Genomic DNA, 24832 nt, shown 5'->3' on the forward strand with positions numbered 1-24832 from the left:
CACCACCTGCTTGAACTCGTGGAACCTGGAAAAGGGCTTCCAGGGAAGATTTTAATACATAGGCAGACTTACGGTATGTGGGAAATACAGATGTAAGAGAAATGCAGGCGTTCATACGCTTGGTACCTTAATATACCACTATGAAGATAGCAAGGTTTGCTTTGTTTTGATATAATTTCTGAGCTATGTCTGACTCTGGTCTGTTTCACTCACCTGGAGTAACTAGTGAAAACAGAAATAACTTCCACCCCCATTTTTTTATTGCAGGTTTGTTTCGAATGTGGTGCATTTAACCCTCAGTGGGTGAGTGTGACCTATGGAATTTGGATCTGCCTGGAATGCTCAGGAAAGCATAGAGGCTTGGGTGTTCATCTCAGGTCAGTCATCAATGGTGATAACAAATACGTTTTCGTTGGCGATGAAACAAGTAAATGAAAATGTATATATTGGAACACATGGGCTGCATTCACATCCCACACTGAACCACGGCTAGATTGCCATGCCCAAGCAGGAAGGAGCTGCAGCAAGCCTTGAGCTAATAATAATAATAATAATAATAATAATAATAATAATAATAATAAATTTTATTTATATCCCTCTCTCCCCAGCCAAAGCTTGGCTCAGAGCGGCTAACATCATACCAGTAAGACAATGCATAAAAGCATGGAATCAATAAATTAAGATACACCCCACAATTAATTTAAGCAAATTAAAATTAAAACTGGACAAGTGGCAATCTTCAGGTTAAAATTGAAGGCGGTTACCAACTGTTTCCACTGATGTTATAAGCACCTGTGAGCAGGCTGGGAACCTCCTTCGTGCTGAATGAGTCAGACTGAACCCTGACCAAAGGCCTGGCGGAATAGTTTTGTCTTGCAGGCCCTGCGGAAAGATGTCAAATCCCGCAGGGCCCTAGTCTCTTGTGAGAGAGCATTCCACCAGGCCGTGGCCCCTGCTCTGGTTGAGGCCAGTCTGATCTCTCTGGGGCCCGGAATCTTTAGGAGGTTGTTATTTGCAGACCGTAAGGTCGTCCACAGGGCATACCAAGAGAGGCGGTCCCGTAGGTATGAGGGTCTTAGGCCGTATAGGGCTTTAAAGGTTAAAACCAGCACCTTAAACCTGATCCTGTACTCCACCAGGAGCCAGTGCAGCTGGTATAGCACTGGGTGAATGTGATCCCGCGGCGAGGACTCTGTAAGGAGTCTCGCCACGGCATTCTGCACCCGCTGGAGTTTCTGGATCAGTTTCAAGGGCAGCCCCACGTAGAGTGAGTTACAATAATCAAGCCTGGAGGTAACCGTCGCATGGATCACGATGGCGAGGTCGGGGCGAGTGAGGTAAGGGACCAACTCCTTAGCTTGGAGATGAAAAAATGCCACCTTTGGTATTGCTGTAACCTGCGCCTCCATAGAAAGGGAAGCATCGAAGATTATACCCAAACTCCTGGTGGAAGGCGCTGGCACTAATTGCGCCCCTGCAAGGGATGGGAGTTGGCCCATCATGTGCTTTCGCTTCTCTTGCACAGCTAGGAGAAGGACTTTGAGAGTGTTTGATCCCTGGATCTTGGCCTGTTGTGTTGTCTGGAGCAGGGATTGTGGTTTATCCCTAAGTTTGGTATCCTCAACGCAAGTCACCTTCAAATAGGGTTATGAAACTGGCCTCCTTAAACTCTAGGCGTAGGGATACACTATGATCCTTGCTTCAGGTGACACAGCAGTCCAGCATTACTATGTCTGGATCCAGCTTGGTGTCTGATTTTTATTTTGGGTTTGTTTAGTTTTTTTACATTTCAGATCAATATCAGATTATTTATATGTGTATGTGTGTATGCTCCAGCTTTAACTTGAACGGAGGTGTCTCCTAGTAGCGACATACACACAATTCACTTAGGAGTCTAAGATTGATCCCTTCCCCCCCTGGTGATATAGAAGTTATTCGGGAAAGCTTTTGTTGCTGGTGCACAAAGATATTAACAATGGGATGTGGCGATTGCTTTTCTGGTTCTCAGTTTTGTGCGCTCTGTCACAATGGACAAATGGAAGGACATTGAACTGGAGAAAATGAAGGCTGGTGGTAACCGTAAATTCCGGGAGTTTTTAGAGACTCAAGAGGACTACGATCCTTGCTGGTCGCTGCAAGAGAAGTACAACAGTAAAGCAGCCGCGCTCTTCAGAGATAAGGTAAATGTAATTAAACAATAATTTTAGCATTCTTGGAACATTCAACGTTCATGCCAGTCTGATGCTTCTGGGAAGCTTATAGACAGTATAGGGAGGCAACAGCCCTTTCCTGCTGGTTCTGTCTCTTGCGTCTGGTATCCAGTCTCTGAACAGTGCAGTTCTATTTATCTCTGTGGCTAATGTCTATTGATAGACATCTTCTCCATGAATTATCCTAGTCCTTTTTAAAAGGTCTTCTAAATAGATGGCTATTGCCATCTCTTGTAGTGAATCCAGCAAGTTAATTACACTTTGGATGTGAATAGCTGGTTTCTTGGGCCTTGAGTGGCCCTGCATACCTCTCTACTTCCACTCCCTGCTTCAAGAAAGTCCTTCTGTGGTATTTTCCCAGTCTCCGGGGCTAGGGAGTGGCATATCTTTTCACGCAGAGCTTAGAAGCAGGCTACATCGAACCCGTTCTCTGTTACTGCTGCGCGGTAGCGAATAGAATTTGTGTCTATAAGGTATTATTATTTTTAGGTGGCAGCAGAAGCGGAAGGTAAAGAATGGTCAGTTGAAACTTCTTCTGCCAGAAACTGGACTCCACCTCAGCCCAAGGTTGCTCTGTCCTCAGCTCACCGGTAGAGATCTCTTTATCTTGCACAGTGTGTGGTTGTTCTAAGGCTATTATGTTAACCATCTGAAGGTGCTTAGACTAATGATGGAGGTGAATACTGGAGAATGCACATGCCTATTACGGTTACCTGCAACATCACATCTAGGAGGGTGGGCCATGCTCTTACATTTTTGTACCTGTTACCGGGGAGATAGGAGAAAATAAATGGGGCTGATGTTAGTCTTTTAGAAGCTGACCAAGGTTCTTCATTTTATTTTTGATCATGTTCTTTCTCTCTTGCGTTGCACGTAGGAAGGCAGACCTCTTTTGTTTATTCAGCAAGAGTCTTTTTAACCTTTTAAAACAAGCATGGCAAAAAGGCAGGCAAAATAACATTAATAAGACTCCAGGTTGCAGGTCTACAGCACTTAGATCATTAATGTTCCTAGTCACCTAAAAATGGCTGGGTAAAAAAAGTAAGTTTTTTTCTTGATGCTGAAATTATAAGAGTGTCTGCACCAATAGTACTTCCAAGATGGGATGGGGGGGGGTGCATTCCACAAATGTGGTGAGATGTTTTCAGGATTATACCTTCTCTTAGCAAGGTTTGCTAATTTACATGCCACATTCACTTTCCTCCAGTGCTTGTTGATTTCAAGTGGTCCAATTACTATGGCATAATAATGTTTGATGTATGGTGGTTTTTTTTTTTTTTTTTTGCAGGAGCTCTGCTGGACAGCCCCAGAATACTGGTGCCCCTTCTGAAAAAGCCTTCGAAGATTGGTTAAATGATGATCTTGGCTCCTATCAAGGGTAAAAAATAAATAAATCACTTCTCCGTTAAATATAGGGCTCCTTCATTGCCAAATATGATTGCCCTCTTCCCTTTGGTGACCACCCCTGTCCTGGATGCTCTGCACAAAGCTCCTCTCCATTGAATTTTCCATAAGATGCTGAGGGAAAAGTACGCTTGCTTGACGGAGAACTCTTACAAAATCAGCACAAGTCTCTCTCACTCCCTCTAGCCCTCTGGAGAATAATAATAATAATAATAATAATAATAATAATAATAATAATAATAAAACAATGAAAGACGGGCCTTTCCTAAGTTGTTTGCCCATGACAGAGAACTTGTGAGGATTGAAGTGGAGACTTCAAATAATGGCTGTCTAGTTAGTAAAAAGGTAAAGGTAAAGGACCCCAACAGTTAAGACCAGTCACAGATGACTCTGGGGTTGCGGCGCTCAACTCGCTTTACAGGCCGCAGACAGTTTTTCCTGGTCATGTGGCCAGCATGACTAAGCCGCTTCTGGCACAACAGAGCACCGAAATCAGAGCAGCACACGGAGACGCCGTTTACCTTCCAGCTGGAGCGGTACCTATTTATCTACTTGTATTGTATTTTGATTATAAATGCCTTTTGCTCATTTTCATGTGTGTTTTGATTCAGGGGTCAAGAAAATCGTTATGTGGGGTTTGGGAACACAGTTACGCCTCCCAAAAAGGAAGATGACTTTCTCAATAATGCCATGTCCTCTTTGTATTCAGTAAGTAGCTGCTTTCCGTATGCATATGCTGATGTAAGATGCATTCTTATTCTTTCACTCTTCTGTCGCCACTAAGCAAGCCAAGGTTCCCCGTATGACATCATGTCTGAAATATCAATTATAAAAGTAGAGACGACAGAGCGCACTTTTAGACAGATTACTTCAGCACTTGGAGTATAATGCTAAGAAATGAATAACTGTGCATCATAGAAAACAACTTGACTAATGGTGTGCTTGATTGCTTATCGGAATGGTAATCAAATCAAAATGATAATTTATCCACTTGCTTTGCTTTCTTGCCACAATGCTGCTAGTGTTGATTTCGTTAATGTTTAGCTGTGCTAACCTTTCTTGCCTTCATGCTGGTATTTCTAGAAATACTACCCCAGCATTTTAAAATCAAGTAATTTGGGATTATTCTCCTTCGTTCTTTCTACCCTCTCAAAACATTCGTTTTAGCTACAGTGACAAACAGCTCACCAGTTCTTTTTTGAAATGGTTTTCAATGCATTTGAAAAGAGTACACTCTGAAATGTCAGTGGCCTCCTCTACCTGCATAAAGGCTTCACACAGGGAGAATGCAACTGGCAGGAGGCTTCCCGGGCAGGAGAGAAGCAGTAGGGAAAAGAGCTACTTGTTGTGGCTCCATTTTATAAAATCAACAGTGTCATTGTGTATGGTTAGTATAGAAAAGTAGTAGTAGAAGAAAACAAGAGGGTGGGAATCATGTTTTGTAGAAGTGAAGTTGCTTGAACTTGAAGCCATAGCTGCCAAGTTCTCCCTTTTTTTAAGGGAAATTCCCTTATGCTGAATAGGCTTCCTCGTGAGAAAAGGGAAAACTTGGCAGCTATGCTTGAAGCTAAGAGCTGGTGACTTTCCAAACTAAGGAAACTTTCCAAACTACGCTGACTCCCCTGAATTAAGGAAATAATATTTCCCTTATTTTGCCCCACCTCCCTACCTTCCTATAGTTAAGCCCATGGATCAAGGAAGGGTTGCACGTTTTTATTACGGCTTCCAGTTTTGGCCTTTGTGCAAGTTTGTGAGCTGTGCACTTTCAAACAAAGAGTCTGAACTTACTGGGTATTGGGGTAGTGTATATGACAAGGTGGATGAGTCTGTGCTGTTATGATGCAGAGCAAAGGTGGGGAACCTGAGGCATTCTAGACATTTGGACTCCAACTCCCATCAGCTCCATCCAATACAGTCTGTCATTAGGGATGGTGGGAGATGGAGGCGAACAATGCCCAGAGGTTCCCCACCCGTGATACAGAAAAGTTACTAGATTTTCTCTGCACTTGGTTGTTGAAAGAAACAATTTTTTTGTTTTACCTTGGTAAGAATGGAGCGGGCCTAACCATTCTCTGCTTCTTCTTTCAGGGGTGGAGTAGTTTTACTTCTGGAGCGAGCAAGATTGCTTCTGCAGCTAAAGAAGGCGTAAGTAAACACTACAGTCCAACAAATGAAGTTATCCAGCTTGCTCTATGTAATGGGGTTTCTCTTAGGAAGCTGACCTTTTACGGACGGAAACCTAAAAGTAACCAAACACCTGCAGTGATGGGCTCGGTTTGTTGCTTTCTCCATTCTGCTAAGGATGCCTTCAGATGCTCATTAACCACCCATTCACCTGATGACCATCTTCCCACATAAGTGCTTTTGAGGAATTGCTGTGTGGTGAAAGCTTTAAATGGCCATCCTAGCATGAGGTGACTGCTATCATCATGTGAGACATCATCAGGTCAACTGAATTCATCCTGAGAGAACTCAAAACTGCTGGGTTGTAAAATAATCTGCATTACAGGCTGCAAACAGTGCTGTCTGAAGAGGAGTTCAGACACCCCTCTCATCAGGTCAAACACTTTTAAAAATCTTGCTGCACCATTCATACACCAATTCCTGCTTTCATCTAGCCCCACCTCATAGACCAGGCTGCTTCACCCTGCCGCATGGCAGAGGCAGCCTTGGCCGTCAACCAATATCCTGTCAAGAACACAAGAACCCTTCTGGTTCATTCTGTTTCCAGCACAGCCAGCCCGATGCCTTTGGAAGATCACAATCTGGGCATGAAGGGAACAGCCTTCCCTTAATTTGTCTCTCGCTCTGTGTGCGTGTTTTCATAGATTCTCATAACCAGAAGAATATTGCCTTTTGCAGTGGAGATTTGCTTTAGCTTTCAGGTCTAATAGCTGCTGTTACAGCTACTTTTGGTGGATTCAGCTAGTCTCATTAAAAAAATGAAAATAAACCATGCTAATCGATATTTATGAGAAATTACTTGTGGTGGAATTTTCAAAAAGGCATGTTTTGGAAACTGCATTGATGCTTTCAAGTGGTTGAGCATCTTGGCTGCCCTTGATATAGTCAATCTAATTTTTATCCAGTTTTTTCCATCTCACCTGCTTTTTACTTATGAGAGCAAGCTGGAAAAAGAGGAGCATAGTGCTCTACTTCTCCTTGGCTGGCCTGAGGCATTTCTGTACTGGCAAAGGAGAAGCTCTCCCTCCGCAATTGTTTTTGGAGGTGCAGACTTCCTTTCTAGTGGCAAAATGATTTTAGAAAACATTTCTCTGGTGATTGGGATCCTCAAAACCCACATGGCCATATCACACGTGGGCAGAACATAAGAGGATGTGTACACACAATAACCCTGAAGTGTGGAAAGTCAGTTGTTTTTCTGCTTATAGCTTAGAGCCGGGGGGTGGGGGACCAATGTTTGGGTAATGCTAGAAGTCTCCCATATTGAAGGATCCTAACAGAGCAAAGTTTTGAGATTAGTGGCTGTTAAAACTTCCTTAGAGCAGTAGGCGTTTTGTAAGATTTTGAGAAACATAAGAACATTATAATGTCAATAGGGGAAGACGTTAGATTGCTGCAGTAAAGCCACAGAAGAATCTTGTGGCACTGTAGTCCACATCATCAGTGTCTGTGCTTTGAATTGCTATGGGGAAAATAAAAGATTGAAACAAATCATTTTTCCTTCTATTAACAGGCTACCAAATTTGGATCTCAAGCAACTCAAAAGGTGATTTTCACAAGTCCTTCTGTTATGTGGTTAACCCAACGCTAAAAATCTTCACTGGTTCTCTTTTCCTCAGCAGTTTGAATTCTCTTGGATTGTTTACAATCTCCTGGATCTTCTCTGAGAAACTGCAAATTAGGTTCCACTGTCAGAGGTATTGTGATGAAAGCGTCATGTACTCTTAAGTTAGGAAGCAGATGAGGTATGTTTTGAAGCACACTAGAAAGCAAAGGTTGCACCTGTTGACTCATCAGACATTTACTTAGTGGTTTGCTGCCAAGTTGCAGAATATCTACAACTGGGTAGCAAGAATCTGCTCTGAAAACCTATAAAACCATCATCTTTCTACTTTGCATCATCAACTGTTGCTTTTAAAAAAACCCAAGACAGCGTACTGTTGCTATCAGGCATGTGTCCTTTCTTATTTTAATATAGAGAATGTTGTGTCATACATCTAAATTGAACAGGGGTTCTGTTAATTCTGCTTTCTACTTTGAATCAAATGGCTTATGCATATTTTACATTTTAGCCCATGGCTGCAGAATTTACTCCTTTGTCATGTCAAGCGTTTCGCCTGAGGGAGTGGCGGAAAGTAATTCATTAGAAGTAAATAAATCCACCGAGAGGAGAATTGTAGGTTACGCAGTGTATGTAATGTGGAAATGGATTACGGCTTCCTCAGGTAAAATTATGTAGCCTGCAGTTAGTGTTGCAGAATCTCAAATATTGCTTCTCTATTAAGCAATAGCCTCCAGACTTGAATTGCCTCCTAATCAATGCACAATTTGCATAGATCATAACTTGGGGCTGGTTGATTCTATGCTGGAGTCTGCCATAAAGTTGCAGCTGGGAGATGCTCAGATGATGGTGCTATTTATAGGAACTAAGGTGTTTACATGTGTGTAATACCCACACATGGGACGCGGGTGGCGCTGTGGTCTAAACCGCTGAGCCTAGGGCTTGCCGATCGGAAGGTCGGCGGTTCGAATCCCCGCGATGGGGTGAGCTCCCGTTGCTCGGTCCCTGCTCCTGCCCACCTAGCAGTTCGAAAGCGCATCAAAGTGCAAGTAGATAAATAGTTACCGCTCCGGCAGGAAGGTAAATAGTGTTTCCATGCGCTGCTATGGTTTCACCAGAAGCGGCTTAGTCATGCTGGCCACATGACCCAGAAAAACTGTCTGTGGACAAACGCCAGCTCCCTCAGCCTGTAAAGCGAGATGAGCCCCGACCCCAAAGTCGTTTGCGACTGGACTTAACTGTCATGGGTCCTTTACCTCTACCTTTTAATACCCACACAGAGAAGCTGGTTTATACAAACGATATCTGTGTGAGAGCATCTACAAGCTACAGGCTCAGTGGCAATCCTGCATGTTCCTGAGGTGCTTTCCTTGTTGGTGAAAGGAGCATGCTAATAGAAACCAGCTTCTATAAGAGCGTATTTGCACTAAAACAAACCTAAGCAGTTTGTAGAAAGACATTGGCTGCACTTATATCAAGTTACGCAAAGCAAAGGCTTGGGATTCTATGAGGACTATATCCTTGGGTGCATTCACATGCCCAGTGAAATTAATTCTTGTTTAACTGAAACCGTCTTGCAAGCTAAAATGGTGTGTCTTTCAAGGGAAAAGTCAATCAATATTCCTGGCAGATATTGGCAGAACACAAGGACTGCAGATATTTCCCCCTTGGGTAAAATATATTTACAAAGTTTGATATTGTCTTGAATTTCCTTTCCTGCCTTCTTACAGGAGACATAGATCCTTATTTAAACCTTGTTGAATGTCACATTAGTATCAACATGCATATTTATTCAAAACACTATACTGGAGTTAACTTACCAGCCCTACTGACAAGCCATCTCACTGCTGCCTTCTCAGTCGGTACATGATGGCAAATTTTCCCAATTAACAATTGGAGCTATTGCTTCCTAGCTTGTGCTCTCAGCCCTGACTATATAATTTTATTTTATTTTATTTTATTTTTGACAATTTAGTTCGGCATGGTAATAAAGAGACTAAACATTTTGTTTGTCGTTAAGGCGCTGATGTTGGGATAAATATCATGCTTTCTTTCCGGGAACAAAAGACTACATTAGATTTTTTGCTAAAAGCTGCTTCTTCTACCTCCTTTGCTCTCTTCTCTTGTGCTGCCTGGTGTAAAGTTTTGGGGCCAGAAACAGCAGGCAGATCCGGTAAAGCCCTCCCCTCAATTCTCATGCATGGGTGCTTTGTTTCTGTGCTGAGTTTGTACATTTTGCTGCTAGCTGTCTTTTATAATTTCACTTTAACCCCCCCCCCCACTTTGAAATCAAGTCATTTTTGTTGAACGGTGTTGTCTGCATCTTTCTGTAATGTCTCCTTCAGCTTGTTTTAAAATAGGCTGCATCAAGCAAGAGTCCTAAGTATATACTATTCCAATCCATACTATTTTGTAAATGTTGGATGTCAAAGGCTCGCTCAACGTGTGGGTTTATGGGATGAGCACTCAGGACTGAGGTGTATCCAGAACTATTTGCATTAGGGAAGTATTTGGAAATGAGGTTAGCAATAGATGTTACTCTGAAGGCTTTGTTAATGAGGAAAAGGGTGTTCAGTCACAGATCTGTCAAACCTCTGTGCTTTGTCTCTTTCACAGGGTTAACAATTCCGTCAGCTGCATATTGTCATGAGAATAAGTGGTCCATATTCTGTGAATTGAACAAGATGCTGGCCCTCATAATAAACAAGGGCATTGACTAGACAGACTTACTTTAGGTTGTGAACTTCCGTACTATCCTCTTAGCATCAACAGGCATGGTAACAGATAAAGAAGATGCCAGCCATGTTAGTCCAATACAGTCGTACCTCGGGTTACGAACAACCCGGGTTACGAACTTCACAAACTCGGAAGTATTTTCGCCGCGTGTGCAGAAGCACCATGCGCGCCTTTGCGCATGCGCAAAGCGCAAAAATAGTGAAAATAGCGCTTTGCGCATGCGCAAAACGGCGGTTCGGGCCCTTTTCGGGTTACGAACTTTTCGGGTTACGAACTGCGACCCGGAACGGATTGCGTTCGTAACCCGAGGTACCACTGTACCTTAATTGTTATTATTTCTTGTTTAACATGGTGACAGATTAGATGGGGAGACTGTGGTATTAGGCAAGAAGATGAGCAGGGATTTCCCCCAAGCTTTTCAACTTAATCACACATAAATTAAAAAAATTGAAAAGAAGAGTTCAGTCACTCATCCCACTCTTAACCCATAACGCATGTAACTCTGCAGAGTAAGACAGGATTCAGGAGGAGAAGTACAACTATGTTCCTCCATAATACTTTGCTTCCAAGAAGAAATAGCAGCAAGAAATAACATTATTCAGGGAAAGAACTGAAGGATGAGTAGAATGTTCTTGGTCTAAAGCAGGCACCCCCAAAGTCGGCACTCCATCTGTTTTTGGGACTACAACTCCCATCATCCCTAGCTAACAGGACCAGTGGTCATGGATGATGGGAACTGTAGTCCCAAAACAGCTGGAGGGCCGAGTTTGGGGGTGCCTGGTCTAAAGGGACTATGGGTCATCTCTTCCAGTCTATATTCCCCAAAGCAGCTACTGTAGGGTCAACTTGGGCAGTCTAGATCTGAGTGTTATAAACATAATGTTACCGGTTCACAAGTGTATACCTTCTCTTTTTAACCTCTAACCAATAATTCATTCTCTCCCTCCCCCAATTAACGGGGAACAATTTCACACCGTTTTGTATTTCTAGTCGTAACACTTTATAGGGCAAAGGAAGTGCACCCCCAGACTAACAGGCCACAGCTGAGGCACCAGAGTACAAAATCACACAAGGTTTTCCAGTTGTGTTTCACTTCTAGTTTAAAAGCCTTCTGCATCTCTTTCCTAGGTAGTGGCCTGTTTTTTTCTGCAAGTATGTTTGTGCATCTTGGCAAAGAGCATGAAAGTTAGGCTGTGGAATTGGGAAGAGCAGGTCTTCTGTTACTCGGCCACAGGAAATCTTCCCATGTGGGCTTGCCGTTGCTTGCGTAACTTCAGAGTATGTTCTGTGAAATGATTGCATTTCTCTTTCCAAAAGAACTTGCTGGCTTCATGTTACTCTAGTGCAGTGATTGTGATCACCCAGTAGTTTCAGTGTGGTTAGCTCCCATGCCGCTCTAATAATTTTACGCTAATGCCTACATGATGTGACCAAACCACTTGAGTGGAGTTTTCTTGCGTGTTGCTGGAGCAGCATGGGAACTGACCTCTCTGCAGTGGCAGCAAGTCTACCCCTAAAGTAACCTTTGGTTTCGCAAGGATATTTTCTTTTGGTCTGTTGGGACTTGCTTAAAAGAACCAGTTCGAGGATACTGAAACAGCCCTGTACATCTCAGTGTATTTTCCCGTCTCTTTGTGACTACGCATTGTGTGCTTAAAGCTCACTCTGTCGCTTGTACCAGGCAAAGCTCAGGGCTCCTCTGTCCTGCTTTTGTCTTTTTTTTCTTTCTTCCTTCATTTTCTTTGAAAGTCTAGTGGCTACTTTCCGTGGCAATACATGTTAGATGTTTCCTATGAAGAAAAGTGTAACTGACTTTTGTGTTTGTTTTACTTTTAACTAGGCTTCAGAGTTAGGTCAGAGTATAAATGAAAATGTCCTCAAACCTGCACAGGAGAAGGTAACTTTGGAAATGAGTACATTGGTAATGGGAATTGAATACCATTTTCCTTCTTACGCACATGAGCTTCTCCAGTGGCAGTACAATTCCTCCCCGATGTAGTCTAAAAAACACTTCCCTGTTGGTGTTATCAAAACCAGGTTCTGGCATTATACTTCAGGAGATTTGCAGCCAAAGATATGAGAGTCCAGTTCAAAAGGATGCAACATTGATATTATCCCCTCATCCTTCTCGGCTCTTTAATTCATCTGTCTCAAACGCTTTGTTTATTTATTATCGTAATAGCCTGCCCTTCCTCCAAGGAGCTCAGGGTAGCTTACGTGATTCATCCTCACAACAACCCTGTGAGGTAAGGTATTTTAAGGGGAAAATGGCAGGTCTAATGTCCACCCCAGTGAGTTTCCTGGCCAAGTCAAGACTTGAACCTGGGTCTTCCTGTTCCTAGTCATCCACACACCAGCACTCTTTGGCCAGATCACACCACTCCTGCCAACATGCTACTGCCCATGGCCCTCTTTGAAGGGTTCCCCAAGATCCAGCTAGTTTATTTATTTTTGATAACATTTTTTTGATTTTCCAAAAATGACGAAAAAATATAACGGCAGATAACAACAGTACATGATTTTAAAAAAAATATCATAAGTAAAATTTTAAACCATTATCTTGCTTGACTTCCCTCCACTCCCCCTCTTGGTTATGCCGTAGATAAATAATATGGGGCATTACTGAGAAATTTCCCCCAATGCCTGACATAATAGAGACTCGGAACACGTTTGAACACTTAATTGAATACCCTAACATGGGCACTAGCACATGTTACTGGGGAATCTAATCCCTGAGGCTGGGGCCGCTGCTGAAAAGCCCCTCTGCAAACTGCTCACATTTCCCAGAGATCACAGGTGAGCCGAATACTGAAAAGGAGCCTATGTTAATATTTCAGGGCATGCAGAGAAGGCTTTCCCAATCTGGTGTTTAGGATGTTGTGGAACTGCAACTCCTGCCATCCCTGATCTTTGCCCATGCTAGATAGCCCAAAACATCTGGAGGGATATGAGGCCGGGAAAGGTGGTGTAGAGGGAGATTTTTAAAAAAATAAATTAATTTTTATACAACATAAATCCACCACAACTCAAATAAATGAATCCACCACCATTAGACATAAACATAACATAAAATATAACAAACGACAAAAAAAAGACTTTATCCTGTACATGATCTTGTTTACTTCTTATGAACTGTTTCCTTTATGAGTTGTTGTTATGATTTTTCAGATTATGACTTTTAAAAAAACAAACCACAAAGTCTCCTGCAGACATTAATCGAAACAAGTCAAGGTGTGGATGCAGAGAGAGATATTATTGGAATCATGTTGTTGCATAATTCCATTTTGATCAAGTTTTGGTTGTTCCCATGAATATGATTCCCGGGTTCACTTCAGTTGGGTGTTTCAGCTTTCTGAATTTCAGACTCTGCAGTGTGATTTTTATAGTCTCTTTTATTAATAACAACCTGTCAGGTTATGTCCATTTTGCAGACAGGGAAGTAGGGCTAAAGTAAATAAAATGCAAAAGCTTATGCAACGAGCGCAGAATTGAACTCAGAACCCTGGTGGTATTCTGGCTTGTTGAACCCTAAGATTATTCACTTTTGCTCTAGGCCAGTGGTTCCCAATTAGCTAAGTACTGCAGACCCCCTGTTTTTCAAAAGCCAAGCCATGCACCCCCTACTTTTGAAAATGTTGGTATCTCTGTGGCAGTTTTGGTTATGTGAATGGTGCCACTATACCCTCCCACATGTCCCAGTGCAAAACTTTGGGGCCATGCTCCTGCATGAGTCTTGTAACCTGTGCGAGAGCACGGTGTCAAAAAATGCATAGTTTTGGGGCACCATGATCTCGGGTGAGAATGAGGGACTTTTTCAGTTCCTGGTCCGTCAATGGCAACGGTGTCCTCTAAAGACACAACATTGCTAAATTAAAGGTAGAATAATTAAGTTTTGAGGATTATGATCTGTACTGCATCAATTGCAAACTTTTAAACTGAGTTAGATATTATTTTAGGTGTCATCAGACACCTTAGGAGGGGCTATGAATAACGTGTAAAGTTCTAAATAAGGAATGCATTTATGGTATTAAAAAATAATATGATTATACTTTGTAAAAATTGCCTCACTTTTTAAAGTAAGTGCTCATGTCATTGGTTTCTTGATTGGTTAGTATGCTGCACCCAAAGCCTTTGTGTCCCCCAAGGAAGATTAATTCCAGACTTCTTAGCAGATAACCTTTTAAAAGTAGCAAAATCTCCTGGCCGCATTGTCTGTGGAATGAAAGATTTGTGTTTACTTTTGGTGCAAGTAGCCTTTCTCTCAGGTAGTTGTGGCATCATTTTGTTCTGCGCCTAACTTTGGACATCTTGATTCATGTAGGTAAAAGATGGAAAAATTATGGATGATGTTTCCCAGGGAGTCTCGCATTTGGCTTCCAAGGTATGATGTGGCCTTCCTAGTGGATAGGAGGCCAGGATTTAAGCCAGTCTCCATATTCCTTAGGCATGTTGTGCTCCAGCGCTAGAAGCAATTTCTCCTGCAGCAACGCAGCATTGACAAACAGCTGTCTATTCTGTTGTTGTTGTTGTTGTTGTTTTTATTTAGGCCCAAGTCACACGTGTCACTGAAGGTGATTGGATTGCATCTGTTTTGCATGGAAATCAGTTTGACTATGACCTCACATGCAGGGAGCCGGCATTTATGCTGTGACTGAACAAATCATTGAATGTTACAGCAAAGCGTGAACCAGGCTCATGTGTGAAAACTGACTCCCTCAATATCTAGTAAAGGGTATTTCATAAATGGTACGTGTAGCATTGATGTGACAAAAAAAACACTTTCCCGTGAGCTCACAAGATGCATTTCTAAAACAAATTCTCTTCTTCATTATGAAACGTAGCAATGGGTGGGCCAATGAGCAGCCATAAAGTTTGCAAAGGAATATGGAAACAGCTTAAATTGAATACAAAGACTTCTCAATTTTGCTAATATATGTGCCTTCTCCCTTTCTTCTGTTCTTGCTGCCAATGTTTAATAAAACTGGTAAGTGCTGATGCTTCCTAGTTTTAACTATTTTTCTCTTGAATGCTTTGATTTTAAAATTGCTCTGATGCTTTTTAAAGAAAAGCAGTGTGTAAATTTCCTGGGAAAGATGTATAGTGTTAGTACTTTTTGTAACTCTGCTATCAGTGGTGAGCTCACCTTTCAAGAACATGCTGTGTTCGTCCCTTATATGAAAGGTTCCCAAACTCTGCCCCATGGCCTGCAAGCTTCACTCAGGTGGTCCCCAGGATTTGTGGTTGAAGATGAGAGACGGCACATCCATTGGATAAGGCATTTATATTGGCTTCTAATTACATTTGTTTGCTTCTTTTATGGTGTTACAAATTGGAATTCAAATTGTAATACAATGAAATGCAGTACTGTATATAATAAAGAAAAGAAATCGAAATCAAATTAGAATCCACGCAACATCTACTGCACTGCATTAAAATAGTTGCAGCGGGCAGAAAAATCATTAAGTGGCAGCTTTCAGGTTCTTCATCTGAGCCTATCAGCTAATCTTAACATTTTAAGGCTCGGCCTACTTTGCTAAGAATCTGGTCCCTTTGACTCAGTGGCTCAAAGCGGAGTGTCTTCTAGTTAGGTCCACTTTCAGAGGCAGGTGATTAAGCTGGTTCTGCTGCTCTTCCGCCACGCCAACTCCCCAAAATGATGTATTTGTAATCTTCCTTTGTGTCTTCCATTTGCCCCCATCTCTATTTCACAGGTCCAGGGAGCAGGTAGTAAGGGATGGCGAGATGTTACCACTTTCTTTTCTGGAAAATCAGATGAGTCTTCTGAAAGGTACCCCTATTTTGTGTATTTGTGTTAGATGTGTACTCTCCAGGCTTCCATGTCTCACATATCTGTTTTGATTGGCAACTGCCGTGACCAAAGAACACGGACATGGTTGCATTCCATTTTTAAAAAAACAATAATCTTTCTAGAATCCAGTGGGTGTAAAACTCTTTTATTAGACCTACTGTATATTCCTGCGTATAAGACTACTTTTTAACCCAGGGAAATCTTCTTAAAAGTCGGGGGTCGTCTTATACACCGGGTCATATTTCTTATACGGCGAGTATATCCCAAACTCTATATTTTAACTGGAAAAGTTGGGGGTCGTCTTATATGCCCAGTCGTCTTATACGCCGGAATATACAGGTCCCTTATTCATTTTCTTCTGACCTTTTCCAAATGTTTACAGCATTTTAAACATGAACACAACTTCAAACAGCTGGCACCTTTTCTCCCAAAACCATTATGTTCAAATATGCTTGCTTTTGGTCTCACACCATTCTTAAAAACTTAAGAGAATTAAAAATTGAGAGGTTGAGAAAACCTGTTTTGTATGCTGCTCTGTTTTATTTGTGAAATACAGTGGTACCTCGGTTTATGAACACAATTGGTTCCGGAAGTCTGTTCATAAACTGAAGCGTTCATAAACTGAAGCGAACTTTCCCATTGAAAGTAATGGAAAGTGGATTAATCCGTTCCAGACAGTCCGCGGAGTACTTAAACTGAAGCGTTCATAAACTGAAGCGAACTTTCCCATTGAGAGTAATGGAAAGTGGATTAATCCGTTCCAGACGGGTCCGCGGAGTACTTAAACTGAAGCGTTCATAAACTGAAGCATGGGTGTAATTGGTTCCGGAAGTCTGTTCGTAAACTGAAGCGTTCATAAACTGAAGAGAACTTTCCCATTGAAAGTAATGGAAAATGAATTAATCCGTTCCAGATGGGTCCGCGGCATTCATAAACCGAAAATTCATAAACCGAGGTTCCACTGTATACATTTGTTCTGTTTTTAATCTAGTATTTAGGAGATGTTATTGAATGTAATTGTTGTAGCTTTATGTAAACCACTCAAGAGATTTTTATTACATGAAATAGCATGCACATTTTATTTTTAAATAAACCAGACAACTCATGATATCCCTCTCCTAAACTTCACCACTGCTGTCTATAGGGTATTTTCATCCCATCCCATCATGGATGGCATAGTGTTGCCTCCCTGCAATATTTACATTGCAATGACTCCAGAGTTGGCTTTAGCTGGGGATATGGTGGAGCCTACACAAAAGCACACACAGCTACTTTTTTGTGCTTTCGCTTCTAAGGTGGAGATGGAATAGTGTAGCAAAGGCACTTCCAACAGGTAGATCATCATCATCCCACCAAAGAAAGAAGCTCAGCCTAAGAAAATCTCAACATTGTATCCCTGCAGCCCTAAAAAAAAAGCTCAACAACTTTGACCTAAACCCCTAAAAAACAGGGCTTTCCTTACTAAAAAAAGCTCAACAACTTTAACGTGAACCCCCCAAAAGAGGGTAGATCTCTGCCAGTTTTTAACTCTATGAGTAGATCGCAGTCTCTTGGGAGTTAGCCACCCCTGGTGTAGCGTAACAGCAGATCAAGATGTGAGACTGAACACGATAGAAGCCCTTTCTGATCCATCCTGTGCTGAAATGAACTAGTCTTCTGATCTCCTGTGTTTTCTTCCTTGAAAGGCCGCCAGAGGGTGACAGCTACCAGAACAACAGTGGCGAAGGCTACCAGAACAATGCAGTGGATCAAAGCTTTTGGGAGACCTTTGGCAATTCGGATCCGCCCAAAACCCACAAGTCCCCGAGCAGCGACAGCTGGACGTACGTGGACAATTCTACCGAGAAGAAGAGCTCTGATAGCTGGGATGTCTGGGGGTCGGGGACAGTCTCTAATAACAAGAACAGTAACAGTGACAGCTGGGAAAACTGGGAGACCAACTGGGAGAATGCAGCCGGGGAGGGCAAAACCAAAACGACCCCTAAGAAGACGACAAAAGAATCATCTTCAGCGGCTGAAGAAGGCTGGGATAACCAGAACTGGTAGGACTTGCATCCCTGCCCATCATGGCAGAGGGGAAAGTCATACTTCTGATGGAAAGGTTTCCCATGTAACTGGATTAACGTCCTTGTCATTTCTGGGCCTGTTTAAACCTCATGCTTACTGTTCCATTCTCTTTCCACTCCTGTTTACAACTACTACTACTATAAAAAAAAGACATTGGTTTGTAGATCCTTGTAATTACCGTATGAAGACGTGTTTCTCCCATGGAAATGAACTTGTTCATTCTTAGATATATTCTCACCATGCTGCTGTTGTATGCGGAGCATGCCGACTTCCTAAAGCGAGAGCCTGGAGGAAGTAAGTCCATGCAAGTATACTTTCATAGCACAGTGCTGCATGTGTAGTCTTGCGAGATTGCCCAGCTTCTCATTGGAATTTCGGGTGAAGTTCTGGAGAACTTCTGGATAAGATGAGTATCTTCAACTGATTGCAGATTACTGAACAAGATTACAGATTAGTGGACTGAGACTGAAGTTGACGGGGTGGGTTTGAAACAATATGAAATGGTAATTAAGATGCTCTTGAAGCAGTTTTTAGGTTTATCAGGGTGTGAAATGAAAAACAATAACTATTTACCTTATTCACCTAAATCTCGTATGCCGCAGAAGAAACAAGGTTTGAGCTTCTTCCGTATGAACTCTTGGAGAGTCGAGAGCAAGACACTTCCTTTTCCTGCCCTTGGTAGTTTCCATTTCTTTTTAAAAATTAAATGAAAAATGTCACATTGTTTTTGTTCCCTCGAAGGTTCCATTCATCCAGAAATGACAAAGTGTTTGGAAGGATTAGACAAGATAGTTGAACAGAACTCATGAATGACAGAAGCAAATTTCTTGAGCGACCGAACATGAATTTGGTACTTTGACTGCATTTATAGATAAAATCAGTATATAAGATTCCAAAATAGATCCCTCTCCCTCCCCCCAAACAAACAAACCAGCCAGAAGGAAGCTAATCAAGAGGGGTCAAAACAAAATAAAAAACTTCCTTCCAGCAGCACCTTAGAGACCAACTAAGTTTGTCATCGGTATGAGCTTTCGTGTGCATGCACACTTCTGTATCTGAAGAAGTGTGCATGCACACAAAAGCTCATACCAATGACAAACTTAGTTGGTCTCTAAGGTGCTGCTAGAATGAAGTTTTTTATTTTGTTTCAACTATGTCAGACCAACACAGCTACCTACCTGTAACAAGAGGGGTCAGGTTGTAAGTTTTGTCATGTTGGCTTCTTTGCATGACGTTTGAGAAGAATTCAGGTATTTCTTTCTACAGCTCTTACGTATGTTATTGATGCTTGTGGTCAATAGATCTCCTTTTGTTATCTGTCTCCCTTTGTAATGTGTTACAGCATAGCATGACTGCTAATGTTGTGAGAAGCTACTGGAAAACTTGGGATCATGGTGTAATTGGTTGAATTCCAATGTGGATACCAGAATCGCAGGAGAGTGGGGTGGGGGGCTCCTCTCATACCAGTGAGTGTAGGAAATTTTGCTTGAAAGCCTACACTTCAAATGTTTGAATCTCTGCCCAAGAACACCTTTGCATTGGCAGGTGGATGGGGGTTCCGTGGAGCTGAGCCTGGTCTTCCGATAAGCTTTTGCACAGACTTAAACCTCCAGAAGTCAGCTAAGGTCTGCTGTATATAACTGTCCACACACACACACAGTGAATTTACCCACTAAGTATTAATAGTTTCCTAGGATTTTTGTGTATTGTTCGGTATGTCAGTATCTACTTTGTAAAGAAATAATGACCTTGTTGGCTTGTTCTGCTGTACTTAATCACTAGCCTTTCAAGCTGCCAACTGAAAAGTTCTTTGAGTATTTTCATTATTTCTGCTCCGCCATCCTCTGCTCTCAACAGTTTAGTGCCCTTTCAGTGAGTCTGTGATGACCGTGGTTCTTTCCTGTGCCAGGCAGACTCCTGTGTCCTATTCTGAGATCTCTGACCATGTATAACGGCTCCTTTAAAAAAAGGAAAAAGTCAGTGAGAGTTAACGCCTTTCCTTAGTGTTGGTTCTGACATTTTTTGTAAACACCTTAACCCCTTGAGTGGTATTTTTTTACTCCCCTCCCTGTTCTAAAGATAACATCATGGGAACTTAATTGCATGTTCAACATGTAGTAGCTGGCGTAAATTTATACCTGACCCTTTTTATCTGCTCTCTTTAGTACATGTTTACTGCCCAAGTCTCAAAGCCAATGCATGTGCTCTGCATTGATCTGCTGTGCCCATGATTTGGTAGTAAACCTTTTGATCTAAGCATCACAGTAACAGGGATGGGAAAATGTAGTTTGAGCTCACTGCTGACATAGTCGACCTGAATTAATATTAACCCCTCTGCATCATCTTGAATTGCTCTTATTTTCTGCCACTTCCCAATATATTCATACGTTCCTAGTCTGTATGAACAAATGAATGTTATATTTGTTAATAATAATAATACATTTCTCTTGTTCTCACCGTTTTATCCAAACCTAGCAAATTTTTCTCGGCTCTTATAATACTTTGTCATTTCAGATGTATCTACCCTTCGAGATCAACACTTCATCAGTCACATTCTGAAATGCACCATAGGTGGTACTGACATCTTAGTAAAGCAATGCACAGGAAAGGTTTTGATGTCCGAGCTCAAGGTGCCCTATTTATTCTTCCGAAATCATGATCAATTCTTACAGAGAAGGGTAGCATGCAGTTGCTAGGGAAAGGACGTAGCCGCTTTTAATTCACCTTTAGTCACAAACTCAGCATGGCTGTAATCTGTTGTAGCACTTGACTGATTACCTGTGGCAGGAAATCTATTTTAAATCAAAACTTTTGTTTTTAAATGTCATTGATGCCTAGCATGTATGCATGAGCCAGTGGGCTTGGAAATATGCTTTTAAGCTAATGAGTTTGACCACAAATCTGGCCTAGGCAATCATACAGGTTAATGAAAGGGTATGATACTCCAGTGAGCAAAAAATTAAATTGGCAGACTGACTGCAGCATTGAATATAGGCCTTCTCGCCTGTTGTGTTACACCCTTCTTTTTGAAAAGGTTGATTCCCCCACCCTCAGCTCACTTTTCTGACTGAACTACCTTTCAAACCTCTCTATACTGCAGGTTGAAAGATGTGTGCAGAAACAGCACAGCCATTGCTTATTTTACAAAAAGCTTAATTGCATTATAAGAAATCAGTTTTTAAAAAGCCATTCAATGCAAATGTGGGTGGGAATCAGAGGGTTACTTCCATGCTATGCTTCCTTTCAGCATGTGCTGCTTATTTAGCTTTTGGGGAGGGGGTGTTGATGAGAATTTAAAGGCTTTTTTCAGGGAGAAGAAGAAACAACACCCTTCGATGCTGATCTACCCCAAACCCTAAAAACCACATGGTGTCTCTCAAGCAAGAATGATGCAGTTGCAAATGGGTTGCTGTTTTTTTTATTTTAAAAAATGTGTGAGGAAGCACTCTAGGGGGATACCTGTCCTGCATGCCTATTCCTAAGAAGCTGAAACGGGAGAACTAGAAATAACCCCAGCTTTATGATTTCTGTTTAATACAGTGCTTGGCAATAGGAGATAAACCCATGGTTCAGCATCATTTAAGTGGTGTGGGCTGGGCTGGCTACATGAATGGAACCAAGTCTCTAGACTACTCACCTGTCCTAAATGGCACATGAGCTTCTCTAACCTGCCTTTTCTTTCTGAATTGAAGTCCAGCCACCTCTGTGCTGACTTCTTATAGTGCCAATTCAGATGCTGCATTCCTGCACTGCGCAAGTGCTTTGGAAGACATGATTTGGAGTGGGAAATACACAAAACTTGTGCGAACGTGGGTACTAGACTCCATTGTCTGGCTATAGGGATTTAACTAATAATATGAGGGTTTGGCACTCTGTTCTAACTTTTTCCGAAATCAGCTGTCTGTAAGATGGAACAATTGAGCAAGCCATGTGGGGTACAAAAAGCCCTTCTGCATGTCAGTAGGGCAACGCCCCAACAAAATTGCCAGGTTCATCTTGGGGACAATAAAGAGCCATTTGTAAAGGGCGTTTTTAATCACACAACCAGGTGTCTGTAGTGCTGGGGTTCACGATTTAAGACCTCTTTCTGTACAGTCTTGCTGGGATCTCTTCATATTCTCCAAGAATCTAGCACCTCCCACCCTCGTCTAACATTCCATAGGTAGAAATTTCTTATGTATTGGTGTAGTAATTTGTGCAATAACTTAAAACTGTGAGGTGAAGCCTCTCTGTACACTTGACTTAAATGGGACAGAAATAAAGTACCTTTGGAGGATTCTGCCCAAAGCTTTTGAGTACAGAAGGGATGGCTTTGAGAGACGTGTCTGGGATTCTTAACCTTCCTTTGCATTCTAGGTTGGAATGACTGGTCTTTGGGTCTCTGTTTAAGAGAGGCGGGAGGTTGTGGGACATGAGGAGCCGTTCAGTTTTCCTGCTGTGTATTTGTGAAGTTCACAGGACCTGTGAGCACTATTCCTTGTTCTGTAAAGTGGTACTGAACTTGAACCTACAGTGTCATCTTAAAAGCAAAATAAAACAATAAAGCAAGAGAAATGGAACAAAGCAGTTCACGTTGCCTGAAGACTGGCTTTGCTTTAGAAATAAAGACAAAAATGATACCTGTTGTCATGATGATGATGATGATAATTTTATTATTTATATGCTGCCCATCTGACTGGGTTGATTGAACCATCAGCCCTATGGAAGCTCTGTCGCCATCCTGTCTCTTATTTTAAAACGAAATTGCTCAAACACTGTGTTGCTGGGACTTGAGTGTTACTTATTTCTATTACATTGCATATATATTCTACCTTTCCTCCAAGGAGCTCAAGTTTAGGCAAAGAGACAATGATTGGTCCAAGGTCACCCAAGCAAACTTCATGACTGAGTTAGGGCGTTGAACCCTAGTCTCCTAGCTCGTCCAGCACACTATACCACACTGAGACACTGCACCAGACTCCCAGTAGTTAGTTAATGGCTACCTCGCTATTTTTTGATGGGTGGGTGGAATGCAGCCATTTAACTAATGTTCTGCATTAACCTCAAGTACTTTTACAAAGTACAGCTTCCTCTACATGCCCAGGTGTTGGTTGTCCCTAATATAGATGTTGCCATGTTGAAAGGCTTCAAAGAATACAGACTACAAGAAGTCTGAAAGGCGCATCCACTGAAAATAGGCTGATATGCTGGTGGCTTTCAAATGCCTTGAAAATTCACAAAGATGGTTCACATGCTCCATGAGAGCAGCACAGGATGCAATGGGTTTGATTGAGCTTTGCTAAATCTCTGGGAGCTTCCATCTAGAGATTGCTAAATGATTTGGAGAGCTCCCAATTTTTCCATTTTATGAAAGAAATTACTGTGCAAATGTTGAATAAGCAGGAAGCAATTGAAATGTGGATGAAATAAAAAAGATGATACAAAAATTGGCAGGGGAGTAGAATCGCAAGTAATTGAACGGGTGATGGAGACTTGACTGGGAGATCGGCATGAATATGTCCTAAAAGGCTGCTTATGTAATGTAGCCCTATTGTCTGGATCCACCCCACAACCCCGTCTTTTCACTGGGACTCACTCTTCTACCAAAATTTCCCGTGTTTCTCTTGCAATGATGCTCACCACCAGGTGCCATAGAAAAGCACTAGATATATCAAGAGATCCAACGCACCCTGGTCACCATTTCTTTCAGCTCCTGCCATCGGGACAGAGATATAGAACAATGCAGGCAAGAATGAGCCGTCTCAGGAACAGTTTCTTCTCTAGAGCAATTTTGGCCTTAAATGGAAAGCCTGGACTTTGAAGTCATCTTATTTTACTTGTTATTTTGTATTATATTGACTGTTCTTAATTAGGTTTTTGTAATTTTGGATTATGCGGAATGCTTTATCTGAGTGGATGTAGCAACCGAGTAATTTCGTTGTTCCCGCAAGGGGACAATGACAATAAAGATATCTTATCTTATCTGTTAAAACTTCAGGTAATATTGCATCATTGAGAATTGGAAGAAGGGTTGTCCCATAAAAGCAGATTGCCCTTCCCCATGTTGAAAGGTATAGTTAGACCAGGGGTCAGCAAACTTTTTTAGCAGGGGGCCGGTCCACTGTCCCTCAGACCTTGTGGTGGGCCAGACTATATTGGGGGGGGGAATGAACGAATTCCTATGCCCCACAAATAACCCAGAGATGCATTTTAAATAAAGACACATTCTACTCATGTAAAAACATGCTGATTCCGGGACTATCCGTGGGCCGGATTTAGAAGCCGATTGGGACGCATCTGGCCCCTGGGCCTTAGTTTGGGGACCCCTGAGTTAGACCATTATTTTGTGAGCATCCTTAGAAGAGCTGCCCTCACACTTTTCGCTGCCGGATTCCAGTGATTGTGTGAGAGGAAGGCACTCTTCACATAGATTCAGTGTATGTTCAGTTAAAGTCCCATGACTTAAAGATTTGTGCTGTTTTAGCCATATTGGGTCACAGGATATGTGGCATGTTTTCCTGAGCGTGTTCTGGTTGCCGTGTGCATGTTTTGCAGCAAAAAAAGGAATGAGTGGTGCGTGAATAAAGGAATTCAGCTTCACATTGTGGGGAGGTGAAGTCACCTTGGACCTCAAAAGCATTTTCACCAGACAGCTGGCTGGAGTTTCTGCCTGAGAATCTTAACATCCCTGTGTGACTCCCAAGTAAAGGGCTTGTTGCAAATAATGATGCTCCTCAAGAGTAAAGGCTCTTAGAATAGGCTCAAGCTCCTGCAGCCAGTCTGGGAGGCTTCAGCTGGAATTTGCCGCTTGTTGGAAACCACATGAATCATATCTTGCTACTTCTGAACCTGGGGTTGTTGTTTTTTGCCTTGCCCTGCTAC

The 24832-nt window shown here is 42.1% G+C and overlaps 1 protein-coding gene across 3 annotated transcripts in view; it reads left to right on the top strand.

Annotated features, from left to right (window-relative positions):
• Window positions 1-18887, top strand: part of ARFGAP1 (ADP ribosylation factor GTPase activating protein 1) — a 31135-nt gene extending 12248 nt beyond the window's left edge. For 2 of the 3 annotated variants that reach the window (XM_060277344.1, XM_060277345.1), the window contains exons 3-13: window positions 268-377; window positions 2009-2180; window positions 2700-2800; window positions 3499-3588; window positions 4226-4322; window positions 5703-5759; window positions 7312-7344; window positions 11936-11992; window positions 14417-14476; window positions 15807-15883; window positions 17590-18887. In XM_060277344.1, coding sequence (XP_060133327.1) covers window positions 268-377; window positions 2009-2180; window positions 2700-2800; window positions 3499-3588; window positions 4226-4322; window positions 5703-5759; window positions 7312-7344; window positions 11936-11992; window positions 14417-14476; window positions 15807-15883; window positions 17590-17950 — 1215 coding nt within the window. In that variant the 3' untranslated portion in view covers window positions 17951-18887. The remainder of the gene's footprint in view (window positions 1-267; window positions 378-2008; window positions 2181-2699; window positions 2801-3498; window positions 3589-4225; window positions 4323-5702; window positions 5760-7311; window positions 7345-11935; window positions 11993-14416; window positions 14477-15806; window positions 15884-17589) is intronic. The other variant, XM_060277346.1, reaches the window with a different exon arrangement.
• The last annotated feature ends 5945 nt before the right edge of the window (window positions 18888-24832 follow it).

This window comes from Zootoca vivipara, chromosome 7 (assembly GCF_963506605.1).
Source record: "Zootoca vivipara chromosome 7, rZooViv1.1, whole genome shotgun sequence".
Taxonomy (NCBI): domain Eukaryota; kingdom Metazoa; phylum Chordata; class Lepidosauria; order Squamata; family Lacertidae; genus Zootoca; species Zootoca vivipara.